The sequence below is a fragment of the Cucumis sativus genome, chromosome 6, assembly GCF_000004075.3.
Source record: "Cucumis sativus cultivar 9930 chromosome 6, Cucumber_9930_V3, whole genome shotgun sequence".
Taxonomy (NCBI): domain Eukaryota; kingdom Viridiplantae; phylum Streptophyta; class Magnoliopsida; order Cucurbitales; family Cucurbitaceae; genus Cucumis; species Cucumis sativus.
Genome location: NC_026660.2, coordinates 8,679,363 through 8,693,466, shown reverse-complemented (window position 1 = coordinate 8,693,466; position 14,104 = coordinate 8,679,363). Strand labels below are relative to the sequence as shown.

Below are 14,104 nucleotides of genomic sequence, written 5' to 3'. Positions count from 1 at the left end.
AGTTTTATCCAATAAATTTTTCAGCTATTGTACTCTCTATGCTTTAGGATCAACTTCAAAATTACATTATTGATATGCGTTAAGAGTTTGCTGAACTTAAAAGGATTGGTGATCTTGCCGTGAAAATTGTCATTACGAAAATACATAAGGTCTACCCATTTTATCAGTTGCTCACATTGGCATTGATTTTAGTGGTTGCAGTAGTTAATCTATAGAGAACATTTTCTGCTATGAATAATACGAAGACTCGATTGCATACTTGAATGAGAGATCAATGGATGAACGATCGTCTTATAGCTTATACTGAAAAAGATTTATTAGATAAGTTAAATAATAAACTTACATGAAAACTAGTAGAGGACCATTGTAATACGTATTAAATTAATTAATATTTAAAGTTATTAATACTTTTTAAAATATTTTTTAGTATGTTTATTCTTTAGTGATCTTATATAAAATTTTTGAATCTATCACTTGTTGAAGGTTCCTAAAGAAATAGGATTGTTTTGTCCCCGCATTTTCAAAATTCAAGAATGCACAAAATGTAAAGATAAAAGTTTGGAAGAGAAGGTACACTTAGAAAGAAAGAAAAAAAAAAATCGTCTTTCGTTCATGTTGAATTCAAATTTTCAATATTTGAACATAAAAGGGTAGTATGCCTTTTTCATGGAGGAGAACAAGAAAAACCATAAAAACATAGTAAAATTTACCTTCCTATGAAGATATACTATAACTCTATTGATTGAAAACTATTATGCCTATATCTAATGAAATGTGTGCTATTAAACCAAATTAGAACGTTGTAAATTGAATCCCAATATACAATATCTAAGAAAACATTTGATAAGCAATAAAAACAAAGATTTGTGTTGAATTGATAATAACGATAGAGTGTATGAGTCAACACGAATAACAAAACGATAAATGTAAGTTTTTTTTACAAATGTAAGTTGATGCGAACAAAGAGAATAAAGAGGTAAAAACCTCTTAAATTATTGGTAAACCACACGGTGTGTATGTTTAACCTCCCAATCCAACTCTCCCAAACTATTGAAGTTGAGAATGCCCAAAAACATTTTACATGACCTATCAACTCAATAAACATAGATACAAAAGCATATCCTCTTTCTCAAGAGGAGCTTACGGTGTCCTGATTTCCTTGTCTGCCTCACTCAACTTTTGCAGAGGTTGTCCAATTACCTTTGAGGAAGATTAGTAGAGTTCACAGGAGGCAAGGAGCGAACATTGATATCAAGTGGTAGGAGACGGTATTGCAAATCGAGCTCTTGGAAAATTTTAACAAGTTCTTCGACCAAAAGAGCTCTCCTTGTCCACCTCTCCCCCATGTCTTGATGGTTCATTCTATGAGTAAGCCATATTGCTATTCTCATTCTATTTAACTCTTCTACATCCTTTAGGACAATCATTGGCGCAGGACACCAATGCTCTTTCTTGCCCTCAATGTAACTGGAAAGACATAAACAAAATAATAATAAAATAAGGATGGAGACGTCAAAGAAATGAGAGTGCGTTTGAATTAGTTTGACGAACCTAATATAAATTTGCGTTAACCTATCAGCGTAAGTTTTGAGCCATTCGGTAATTGGTAATTCAAGACTAGTAACTACATACCTTATTATTCTTTGTCTCATGATAGCTATTTTCTCAGGTGGAGTAGATATGTGAAGACAGAATTCTATACCATCTCCCATGTCAGGACTACGATAGAAGTTGTGGATAGCCTTTGTTGCGAGAACGCTGTTCGGAAATATGATCTTCTGGTTGTCGTATCTTAGAAAAATAGTAGTCAAAATGTTCATTTCTTCAACAATCATCTGAAATTCAGGGAGCTACAGTTTAGAACAAAGAATATCATACGGGAATGCACTAGTAAAATTACTTGGGGAGAAGAATTACCTGCACACCATCAATTTCACATCGGTCTCCGACGTCAAATGGATGCATCACGAATAAGAAGATGATTGATTCAAAAACAGTCTTGCAAGTATTTCCAAATACAAATGCAACAAGGACGAGTTGAGAGGTCACAAATAGGAGAAACTTGCTAGTGGCAATACCCAGAATCAATAGCCAAATAACCAGAATAATGACAGAAACTAAAATATTCACCATGCGGTGAAGTTTGTTCACTGCTGTTTTGGTATCGTTCAATGTCAAAGCTAGAGCCCTTCGTTCTCTAAAGGCATTAACCTGCAACAATTATATGAATAATATCATTTAGATCAAAACTAATTATTGATTAACCAAGACACACCCCTATTGTGGCGACTAATGCTGCAATAAATAACCATAGAATTTGCAACATTAAAATGTGGAGTGGGAAGACTAATGTATTTAATTTAAGATTTTTACAAGATAGATCTTACCACCCAGTTTTTCAAGGATGATTTGCTTATTTTTCTACTCTCACATGCTCCTTCAAAGAGACCCATGGTTTTTGAAGCCTCATCTTTTTCCATGAAACGCATCAAGTCCTCTAGGTAGATATATCTAACAAATGGATGAAATTAAGAATTGAGTAAAAGTCAGTAATAAAAATAAATAAATAAAACATGATTTAAGAACCTAATTACTTATAAAAACACAAGAGACGAAACGTATTCAAAAAAGGTATTTCAATATGTTTGTTAGCAATAGCATTTCTAAAACCACAGTTGATATATCTAGGTGTGGATGGAAAAATATAACTGCATTCCCTTTAATCATGAACTGGTTACCATGAAACAAAAGCTAATGAAGGAATTTAAAGCATTAGTCACACTCAAGGCAGCTTGGTTGACCAACTTGTCGCATGTACCATGTTAAAAGTAGAACCATGTAAAATGGGTTGGTTTCAAATTAATTCCAAATTTATGATAAATTTGTCTAGAGAATATAATTTTGAAGTAGCCACTTTATCGAAAGCAAGCACAATTTTAAAAGAACATTCTTTCATAAAACACAATTTATCCAGTTGTCTGGTAGTAATAGTAAAAATGTTTTTTTCCTTAGCTTTTCAATCGTCTTGATAAGGAATCTTTTCCCCCATGATTTTTAGAAAAAGCATTGTACTTGTTTGAAAATTCCTTCACAGTACAGTAAAAAAAACAAGAAGTTTCATGAAAAGGCCTCATGACCCTGCAAAAACCACTTGAAACACTTTAGATAGTCAATTTAAACAATAAAGGGATGTAAGAAATGAATTAACTTACTTAGAACCATTTCTAGCCACGTTCAGAAAAATCTTCTTCGCAGCAACTTTTGCCTCATATTCACTCTTAATCTCTGTGGTTGATTCGTCCTCATGAGCTGTATCTTTAATCTGTTCATCTAAAGTTGAAAGGGTCCCATGTCTAACAATGTTCATCAATCTCTTCATATTCCAAGCAGACACATTCTTAGGACTAAGCTTATGCAAGTGATCAATTGTTATACCCTCATCGCCGCCCTTTTTCGACAGTGTCCTAGATAACTTGCCACTTCTTCCACGAGGACTTTTTTGCAACCCTCCACTACCTATCACCCTCCCACCCTTTTGAGCTGTAGAAAAGGCAGTTGCCTTTAAATCAGGAGGGATGGTAGCCCCTGCATTCTGTAACTTTATAACCTCTTCAGCAAGCCTCTCTTCTTCTTCCTCATTCTTTTGAATCTCTATCAATGGAGGACCTGACAGTGTCTCAATTACATATTGGTTAAACAATGCATCTTGAATCCTATCAAAATATGTACTCACATGGAAAGAAGAGGCCAAAACCTTCACCATCAGTGTTTTTACTAGCCAAACCAAAGTGCTTACAAGAAGACATACCAATACTTTGGTCACATATTCTAAGGCATTGCTCTTTACCTCTCTTTGAACTTTGTCATCAAACAGGAAGTTCCAAGCAATTAAAACTAGACCTAACCAAAGACAATTCTGGACCGCCTTTCTGACTCCATAAACAAAGTATAGAACCCTCTTACGAAGTAGAAAGTTTCTTTCAATAAAGAAGACGATTACCCTAATCCCCCAACCAGAAACAAGTCTGCCACATATTAGAACAAGAATCATAACCTCCCATTTCCATACTTCAAGCTTCCATAGTTTCTTTCTCCTCCAGTAACGAATTGTTAAAGTGCAAACCAATGCTGCTATTATCAGAATCAAACTCGCCCATTGTAACAGAGTCAGAACACCTAAATTGGCCTTCTTATACTCATCAGGAAGATCTTCTTCCAAGAATGGATCATCGTCTTCCTCATCTAAGGCTTTTGAGATTAAACCAGAGCGAACTTGTCCTGATTTTGGTACACGTCCTGACCTCCGGTCTTGGTGTTCGGGTGGATCCAGTAATCTAGACTTAGTTTTAGCCCTAAGCAAGCTAGATTTCCTCTGGAACGATACATCTCTTTGAAAGAAAGAATTGGATGAGCATCTCAATACCTCAGCAGCACCATCATCTTCACCATTGCTGCCATGCGCACGACGATCACACTGCCGCGGTTGCTGACCTCTATGTTCTTCATCGAGTGGCGAGTCTCTGTGCCGTCTTCTCATGGAATCGTTTTCAGATATTTCTGAAATAGACTCGAAGGAAACCTTCAACTCTCTCGAACTCCGTCGCATCGGAGATTCCGCCACCGTAGAAAGCGGAGTCTTATCCTGTGGTAGTTCCAGCATTTCCATATCCATATCTAAAGACATCTCTCCCGACGCCTTCTGTTTGTGAAGAAACTGCCCGATAAGCTTGGAGGGCGGATCTTCCACATCCTTCCTATGTTGCCTAAACTCAAAATCATCAGTAGTTTTAGCACCACCCTCGCCATAATTCCGTCTATTATCACTATCATTCCAGAAATCATAGCTGGACTCCCGCCAAATCGTGCCACTTCCGTTTACCAAGTCCGTAGCTCTTAAAGTGGAAGCATCAGCCTCATCGACCTTGACGATAACCTCTTTCCGATCAGATGAATCGGAAACTGCCATTATGGAGTGTTGGTGATCAGAAAGAATAGGAAGGTGTTCGTGGTCTTGAGTAGCATCTGCCCCAGAAAGCTTCCTAACATATTTGTAAGAAGGATGAGATTTGAAAGACTTGAGAGAGAAATCCATGGGACGGAGATTTTGTAAGGACTATATAGGAATGATGAAGTGCAAATATTGGGGAGAGGAAAAAGGAAAGTAATAAATAATAAATGTAACGGGGAATGAGGGAATGGGTATTGAGAGTTGAAAAGTTGGAAGGATGAATGGGAGAAGATTGTTGACGCGTGTTGTGGTTCCGCCATTAAAATAAAGAGCCTGTTGTTGAGACGTTTCTAGTAGAGGAGAGACAAACGAAGGAGAGAGAAGTTGCAAATGAACGGACTCTTTGAACGTGGCGCTGGAAAAGAGACAATTAGAATGCTGCTTTTTTTCTTTTTTTCCTTTTTTCTTTTCTTGTCATAAATAATTTATAAGGAAAGAATGTTATTATATTTTCCTTTTTCTAATTTTATAAAGATGTTTTAACATTGGGAGTGATGATTACATTTTCCATGTATGAGGAAAAGGGAGAAAAAGTAATGGTAGCTCATGGACTTGAGAGGAAGAAGAGAGAGGGGGAGAGAGAAAAGGAGAAAATATTTAAAGTAAAAGGAAAAATAAATAATGTCAGGGTTTTCTGGGAAATGAGAGAAGAGTGAACAAACATGGATCGAGATTCTTGTGAGGGGAGAGAGGAAAGAGAAACAAATTAACTATTATTGCTTAAAATACCCTTTTCTTCCTATCATTTTTTTATTCCCTTCCATTTTTTTGTTTTTATGCTTTTTAAATATTTAATACTTTTCCATTAAAAAAAATCTTACATATGTTAGTCATACCTTTTCTATTTTATTTTTAAAAATTAATATAAAAAGTAGGGTATGAGAGAAACTCTTGTCGAGAATAGACTCGTGAAGTTGTGGACAAAGTACTCGACAAGGCATTGAAGTCGTAGACCTCGTCCACAACTCCTGTGAGTTGTCCATCAAATTGGTCGTCAATCTCATATTTGTGTTCGTCATCGTCCTACCATTTGATTGTTTAGGAGTGTCAAGGTATAATTATTTTCTACTTTTTAAGATGAATTTTTGTTATTCATAAACAATTTGTTTTAATAATGTTATTTTGTAAAAAATACTATGGTGAAACCATGGTTCACGACTAGGTTAAGTGTATAATTTTGTATACAGTGTGGAAATTTAATTGTTTGATTTTATGGCTTGATGTATATTTTAGGGTTTGATGTACATTTTAGGACTTAAATTTTAGTGTATTGATTTGTAAATTTTATGGCCTAAATTTACAGTATAATTGATATGTAAATTGTGTAATTATTTGATTTTACGATTTTTGCATTTTTGTTTTATAAATTGGACATTGCATTGTTTCATACAACTATGTATTGTTTTGTAAACTTTTAAACTTAAAATTAAAGTGCACGTGCATATTTTTGAATGATTTTGTTTTTTTTTTGGCAATAACCCCCTTCCCGATTTTCTTTTCTTGCAGACGACCACGACCACATCGGCAAACCCATTATGTTTTCTTGCAGACGACCACACCGACAAATTTATGTGAGATGAAGCCAAGTACCAAACAATGTAAGGTTTTTCTCTCTCTCTGAATTTTGAAGTTTCTGTTTGTTTGACGGTTTCAAAGTTTTTTTTGTTGTTTCCATTCTTGTGTTTCTTGTTGTAATTACAGGAATTTATTCTATTTGTATAAGATTTTCTTGAGGTTGCTAGATCTTTGAATCATGGGTATGTTGGTTTTGATTGTAGTGTTTATCTTTGATCTCATTGCTTTTGCACTTGTTGTTGGTATATGTATTTGTTGCTTTGATCATGATCATTTTTATTATTTGATGAATGTTGTTTTTCTGATAAGAAGTATTATTGGAAATTTGAAAGGATTTGTGATTCTCATACTGGTTGTGCTGAAATGGCTTGTTGATTTTTGGGTTAAGTTATATGTAGGTGGATTTTGTATAGAAATGGTTTAGGTCTTCATATTGTGATTAAATAGAGGAAATTTTTAGCAAACAAATTAGATTTTTTGTTTCTTCACCCTGTCCCCTGAAGTAGTTTTTAGGACTTAGGAATCCCATTTTTGTGTTCTTGTATTATGTTTCTAATTTGAACCATCTATGAACAACTTGATATGTTAAGTTTCTAATCACAAGAAAAATAAAATTTTATGATATTAGGGCTTGTGATTCTGACCCTAATGTTATTTTGATGTGAAGAAGAAAGTGTTAGGGCTCATAATGCGTGTATCTTATTCCTAAAAGTCGATTATTCTTTGGCAGGCCACGATCGCTCAATCAAGTAATTCTAGATTCTGATGTTGCAACTGGATTAGGTGTGGGTTCACTTCTGATTCTATTTGCTGACCAAGTGTGGTGGCAAGTCCATATTTATGTTGTGGGAAAGGGTTATGACACTGCGTTGCTAATACTTTTAGCTTTTTTCTCATTTTAGTAACGCTTGTTGTGCGTCATGGTAAAATCTCAATTTCTTGTAGTGTGTTAAAGAATTGCGTAGGAGCTTCTCAGTCGACTACAATCTTTGTGGTAAGCTTTCTTTTTGTTTAATCTATAAAGTTTTCTTTTCTTGTTAACATTGGTATTTATTCTATTTTTGTGTAACTTGAAGCCAACATATTTGTGTTTGTATTTTCTGCACACTATATAATGTCTTGAAAAAGGTTGGTTCTGCACACTATATAAAATTTTCTTGTTATACATCATCCTTGATATGTTGTGCTTGTGTAGATTTACTCATTTTCTGATTATTATCTTTGTATTCTTTTTTTCCTTCACCTTCAGTTTTGAACTGATTCTATAGTATCTTAAAATTCAGGTATGTTCATGGGGTTTGAAGAACTTGAAATTAGCACAACATGATAGACAAATTATGAAAGAAAGAAAGTGGAGCTATCTAGATGATATAGAGTAGCATAGCATACAAGGCTTTGATGTATCTGTCACAAGACATTTTTGTTATTACGATTTTTAATATCCACTATTATTAGTGTCTACATAATCATTCATTGATATTTGTTTTTACAAATTTATGTAGGTGAATGAAATGGTGTCTTAATCTGAGGACTAAAGAACTAATGATGGCAGTTAGCTCATACCTAGCTATAATATAATTGTGAACACTTATATTGATTTTTTTTTTAGGGTTAATTTGTGTTGTTGTTACATTTACAAAATATTTATTTACTTTATGTATCTTTTAAACTGAAACTTTAAATAAGTAAATTATTAAATACTTTATTTTGTAATTTTAATATATTATGAATGTAAGTTATTAATATTCATTGTGCTATGAAGTATTTATGTGCGGTAGATTTAACTAAATTTGAGTCATTTAACTAAAATTTATCAAAAGTTAATTAATTATTTTTCAGAAAAAAATTTCCTCTTTCGTAGCCATAACTTAAAGTTATAGAAAGATTGATATAGCTAAAAATAAAATGCTAGCAAAAGATTATTATAATAATTGAAAACGATTAAATAACACTATTATAGCTTAATATTACACCCGCAAATACAATATTATAGCTAAATATTACAGCTGTAAATATTATATTATAGCTATAAATACTATATTATAGCGTCGAAAAAATGCTATTATATGTCAAAGATAGCACATTATTTAAGATATATAAACTTATCATAGCTCTAATGAAAAACGCTATCAAATATTTTTATAGCAACATATATAAGCTATATCTTCATACTCTACGGTAGCACTCGTTATAACTTCGAAAAGACGCTATAAAAAGTCTCAGACTTTTAATAACATGGGTTGTCGGGACTTTCGAAAAAGGCTATAAAAAGTCTATAATAGACTTTTTCGTTAGCTATCGTATGTGTCATTTCTTGTAGTGGGGGTTTCTCATATTGGATTCATGCAGCTGGATTGGCACCCCATTACTGCTTTAGTAGAGTGTTGGAGACCGAAGACCCACACATTTCATATGCCTTGTGGGGAACATGCACTATCACATTGCAGGACATTGAGATCCAGTTGGGGTTACCAATGGATGAAGAGCCTGTTATGGAATCATTAATGTCACTTTCTACCCCACTAGCCATTTCATGCAACCAAAGGGAGGCATGCTGACTAGACACCTAACGCATACCTCTCCGTGAGATAACGAATTAAACGGCTAGTAAGCCGAATTCTCAACTAGTCTCCATCATAGAGTTTCACTTTGAACTCGAAAGATCTTTACAACTCATTACAGCGAAAAACACTAGAATGACCAACTTAGCTCTATCACCTAGTCTTCAACACTTTACTAAAGCTACTAAGCAATAATAACTATAGGGACATAAACACAACATAGCGAAAAGATAGAAAAACAAAAATCTAATTTTATTACTTGATTTAACACTTTACAATTACATTTTCTTCCTCACAAGCCACTTAAATAAAACCTAAGTTCTAAGCTTCGAGTCTTCCTTCCTCCACGGAGATGCTACTCTTTGTGTCAAGGTGTTTGGGGGTATAAGAACCCCTTTCTTATCTTTCACTGTAAGACCTATACTTAAGTTAAAGAATAATTTTAACTAAGTGTTTAAAGAAAAGACGTTTTGAGAAGTCTACATGATAAGAAGTTGATAATTAAGGTAGTTTACGAGAGAGGTTAAGTGGCAAGACTGTGCGAAAAAGGATTTTCGCGAGATGGTGTTAGGTAGGAAGCTAAGGAGCTATGCGAGAAAAAGTAAGAAAACTTCCTAGAAATTTCCTAAAAGTATGCTTAATGGGCCACGGTAGAGATTCAGCTAAGCATGACTAAGTTAAACCTTAAGCTTACACGTGCACCATTAAAAGTAGGAGTTGGTGAGCTAATAAGAGTTTAAGGGTGGCTAAGCTTGTTTGAGGAGTAGTATAAATAGAGGTTGAGGTCAAACTATAGTTATTGTTACCCCACAAAATTGAAAAGAAAGCTAAAGGACTGAAGTGCTATTAAAGTGTGTACACAAGAAGAAAAAGAAGAAGAAGAGCATTTCAGGTTTAAGTTCTCTAGTTTAGTGAGTGTTTTCTTCAAAGTATTTAATGACTTCAAGCCTTCTTAGTAAAGTGTTTACTGGTTTTGAAATAATAATTTCAATATCTATGTTTCTAAAGAGATTTTCAAGTAAAGTTTATATCATACTTTGTTATGTTTAAAGCATGTTTATGTGATTATAATAATTGAGAAACGATGTTCAAAATCTAAATGATGAGATGAGGTGGGAAAATGTATAATGATGTGCTTGCGCTTCAACCTGAGCAACAAGGACAAATTTGTATATTCTCATATGTTGTTGTTATAGTAGTCTAAATCCAAAGTAAAGAGACTTAGCATAGATAATGATTCAGGATCCTTGACAAAAGGAATGATGGTTGACTAGTGTGTGTGTGAAATGTTGAATTGGTGTGATTATTAAGCAAAATGATGTTTACAAAAGGTATTTTGCATAAATGTATTTCTTAAAACCTCACTAAGTATGTTGACTTACGTTTTAAAGCTTTATCTTCCAAGAATCAGGTGTTAAGGCCAAGTAAGAAAAGTTTAAAGGTTTGCCAGACAAGAAGAGCTATCAAACGTTTTAGCTTAAGTTTTAAGTTTTGAAAGTGTGTAACCTATAAAGAGTTGATTTAGCATGGTTGAAGTTTAATAAAAGTTTGTTTGAATACATTTTGTCTAAGGTTGTTTATATCGCTTAAAGAGTAGTTGTAAGAGTTAAAATCAAGTATAAGGTTGGGCAATTGAGCAGAGCTTAAGGACCTTAAGATTAAGTGTCTTTGGCATTTAATGCGTCAGAGATAATTAAGTCATATCACATCTTCCATGAAAAGCAAGGGTGTCTATGGGGTAGGGTGTGACGTTCTCCTTGATCGATTAGCAACCCATTTCAAAGAAAAGACTCATCTCACATACAAAATTGGGATGTTGCTATCTTTGGACATAATAACTTTAAATCATCCAAAGACGAATAACATGGTCAGCTTTCCTACGTTATAATCCATCTTTCATTTTCTTACTTGGCCTCAACGCCTAATTTTCTATGGAAGCAAAACTTAAATACGTAAGTTAAATACATAGTGAGTGAGGATTTTAGAAAACTTTTTTGGAAATACAAATTAAGCACAAAACGTTTCATTTCTTAAATGCATTTTCCAACATCTCATTTCATAAATCACAAAAATCTCGCATTAGCTTCTTTTATTCCTTTCCACTAAGAACATGAATCTTTCTTCTCGTCAAGCCTGTCGCGATTCACTCTTGTCAGTATCTTGCGATTGAGTTACTATGATGTTCACTCCATCCACAACAGCTGAGAAGTTTTCTGATTCTTTTTTTTTTTTTTTTTGTTGCATCAGTCACCCACACGACACCATTCACATTATGCGCACACCGTATAAACATTGCTCACTTGATAAGAATAAGGCTAATGGTTTGAACACATTTGTTACATTAGCTTACAATCACCCACGCAGGAGTGTTTAGTTTAAGAAGTAATAGTTTTCTCTTTTAAAACCATAACAACAATAATAATAGCACAAAGAGATACAAAATGTGTTACACATAACATAGACTTAGAAAGAATCTATTAAGAAAACGTTCACAAAATATTAGCTTACAATCACCCATGCAGGATTGTTTAGTTTAAGAAGGTCACTCACGCTAGCAGTGACTCAAATACTTACGCTTTCTCAACGAAACTTCCAAATAACAGCACATCTCTTAGGTCTTCACCCTTATTTATAATAATTCTTTGGGCTTGTTACTTTCTTTGCCTGCCAGTTCTGAATTACAAAATTAGATGTGTCACTTTACCACCTTACCACACTATGTAGCCAAACCAAGCTCGACACATAAGCCAATGATCATCTTTCGATTTGACATTCCCTCAAGACGCAAAACTTATCATCTCGAGAAGCCCAACTCTTCCTCGCCTTATCTTCTCAGGAACCTAAACTCTTTTTTTTTCACCTTCTTCCTTGCGAAAGGCTACAACCGCCCACTTCTTTTCTAACTTCTCTTCGCTTTACTTAACTCTTCTTACGATAGAACTCTTTCGTCGCACCAACTTTTTCTTCATCACCTTCTCTCAACGTGACATCCTTCCCTTCAAATTTTATCTTTAAAATGATGAATCTTTTCATTTTAGAAAGATCATCTCACTCCTCAGAGCCTTTCTTCTTCAACAGGCCTCCCTTTCTCAAATATGGGTCCCACAGTTAATGTATAACTAGAAACAAGTGTGTGAAGATTTCTTGAAAGTTTTACCGTCTGATATGAAAGGTCAAAGGTTGAGTCTTCCATGGTTGACCGAACAATTCACAAAATTGCCACTAGATGCTAACGTTGTAAACTTCATAAATATGCTCTAGCGATTATGCAACTCATTGGAGACTTTTTGTTTGTCGACAAGTAAAATACACCCTAATACATGATAACTTGTAAAAATACAAGTTATTATAGACTCTTTTATTAGAATAATAAGGCCAAAATAAGGAAGAGATATTTATAAAAAAAAATGCTAGTTTATGTTGAAATAGCATAATTTCTTAGAAATATACTTTACATAAGTACCCATGCCTGCTTTTACCCCGTTTTCAGTGTCTCAACGTAGGATCAATAAGAAGGAAAGAACTAATGAATCACAGAGAGGAACTCGTGCAAGCGTTACACGATAAGAACGTATCTAGCAAATACAATTTCTAAGTGAGGAACCACATCATCATGCGAGAAAAACTCATTAGAAGACAAGAATGGTAGTTGAAGCTGATGTGACTTTGCAAGGCTGCAATCGACACTTACGTGCTCAGAAGAATAGAGGTTTTTCAGCGAAATCTACCTATAAAAAGTCTCCTTCTTCACCAAGAAAATTAGGCCTAAATGGATCAAAAATTAGAGGACACTGGAATGAGTCATTATTGGGCTTTGAAGGAGTCCCAGCCTGGAGAACGAAAAGGAATAGTCTTAAAGCCATTTGTAAATAGCAGTTTCCTTCTTCTTCGGTCATACTCTGAGTGGGAGCTTAGTGCCTGAATGGAGAGAAGTTCACTTTTTATTTCCCCTAACTTGTACTCATTTCTCTTCTCTTTATCTCCCATTTTTGTATTCATTTGTAATATATACACTATTCATATTATACGATGGCCAAAGTCTGATATTCTTTGTTATATATTACATGTTTATACGTGCTCAATCCATCATTTCTTTACTTTCCATCAGTCAATGTGTTATTTGTAGTTTAGGTTTGTGATATGTTCTTGATAAGAAGTGTTGCATATAAGTCTTATCTCGTTAGTTGAGCTATTCTCACCACTTGACCAGTGTAAGTCACCAACTACATGAGATGATAAGTAGTAAGGACATAGCTAACGCGCGTAAAGAAGAGTATCCTTTTCTCTTGCAAGATAACTTTCAACATTTGTATCCCGAAAGGTGAACAAGTGTGGGCACTAAGCATCGAGAGATTGTTGACCTCAATCGTGAAGTTCTATACATCTTACAAGCAAACTCTTCTAGATACATCTTGTCTAACCAGGCTTAATCATGTGAGATTCTGATAGGTGACTATGTGTAGCGTTTAATGACTCTGAGAGGAACATGCCTTAATCATAAGCTGGTTGAGTAAGTTATATCGCGTCAAGCCTATCACATTGCTTAATCGCGTTGTAATGCATAGACATTCCTTCACTTTTTCTCAGATACAAGTTAGTTCACATCTTCATCTGGTATTGATCTCTACCCCTTTTCAGATTCTCTAGGTGTATACAAGAAGTTTTAGTTCTAATTTTGTTTCTTCCATGCTTATTTAATTAATTCTTTTATACCGCCTAATTGAAACATAAACTCTAGAATTAAGATTTGATATCAAGTTCATGTGTTCAACCCTGGATCATCCATGTAAACCTACTATATCGCTTGTACTTGGGCAAGCAGTAGGAAAACTTGTACGCCATACGAACTTAAGAATCATGCGATACAAAGAGACATAGTGGACATCTCACATGCTATAAACATACTCAGTGACATATCACCAAGACCAAATTATAACTCAACACACTTCACACATTGAGT

At 34.3% G+C, this 14,104-nt stretch overlaps 1 protein-coding gene across 2 annotated transcripts; it reads right to left on the bottom strand.

Annotated features, from left to right (window-relative positions):
* Positions 1-851: 851 nt before the first annotated feature.
* Positions 852-5,411, bottom strand: LOC101210264 (mechanosensitive ion channel protein 6). Of its 2 annotated transcripts, XM_031887589.1 has the most exons (6): positions 3,213-5,411; positions 2,388-2,511; positions 2,131-2,211; positions 1,918-1,998; positions 1,633-1,835; positions 852-1,467 (listed from the first exon to the last, which is right to left on the bottom strand). In XM_031887589.1, the coding sequence occupies exons 1-6, from the start codon at positions 5,090-5,092 to the stop codon at positions 1,197-1,199; spliced, it is 2,640 nt and encodes an 879-aa protein (XP_031743449.1). In that variant the 5' UTR covers positions 5,093-5,411; the 3' UTR covers positions 852-1,196. The 2 variants fall into 2 exon arrangements, with proteins under 2 accessions (XP_031743449.1, XP_004140046.1); XM_004139998.3 differs by having other exon boundaries at positions 1,918-2,211; positions 3,213-5,408.
* Positions 5,412-14,104: the final 8,693 nt, after the last annotated feature.

Excerpts from the sequence above, each read along its gene's own strand:
- LOC101210264 (XM_004139998.3), bottom strand. The coding sequence starts at position 5,092 with ATGGATTTCTCTCTCAAGTCTTTCAAATCTCATCCTTCTTACAAATAT. Across the intron at positions 2,212-2,387 it reads CATCCTTGAAAAACTGGGTG|GTTAATGCCTTTAGAGAACG; the intron begins GTAAGATCTATC and ends TAATTGTTGCAG. Across the intron at positions 1,468-1,632 it reads ATGAGACAAAGAATAATAAG|TTACATTGAGGGCAAGAAAG; the intron begins GTATGTAGTTAC and ends ATGTCTTTCCAG.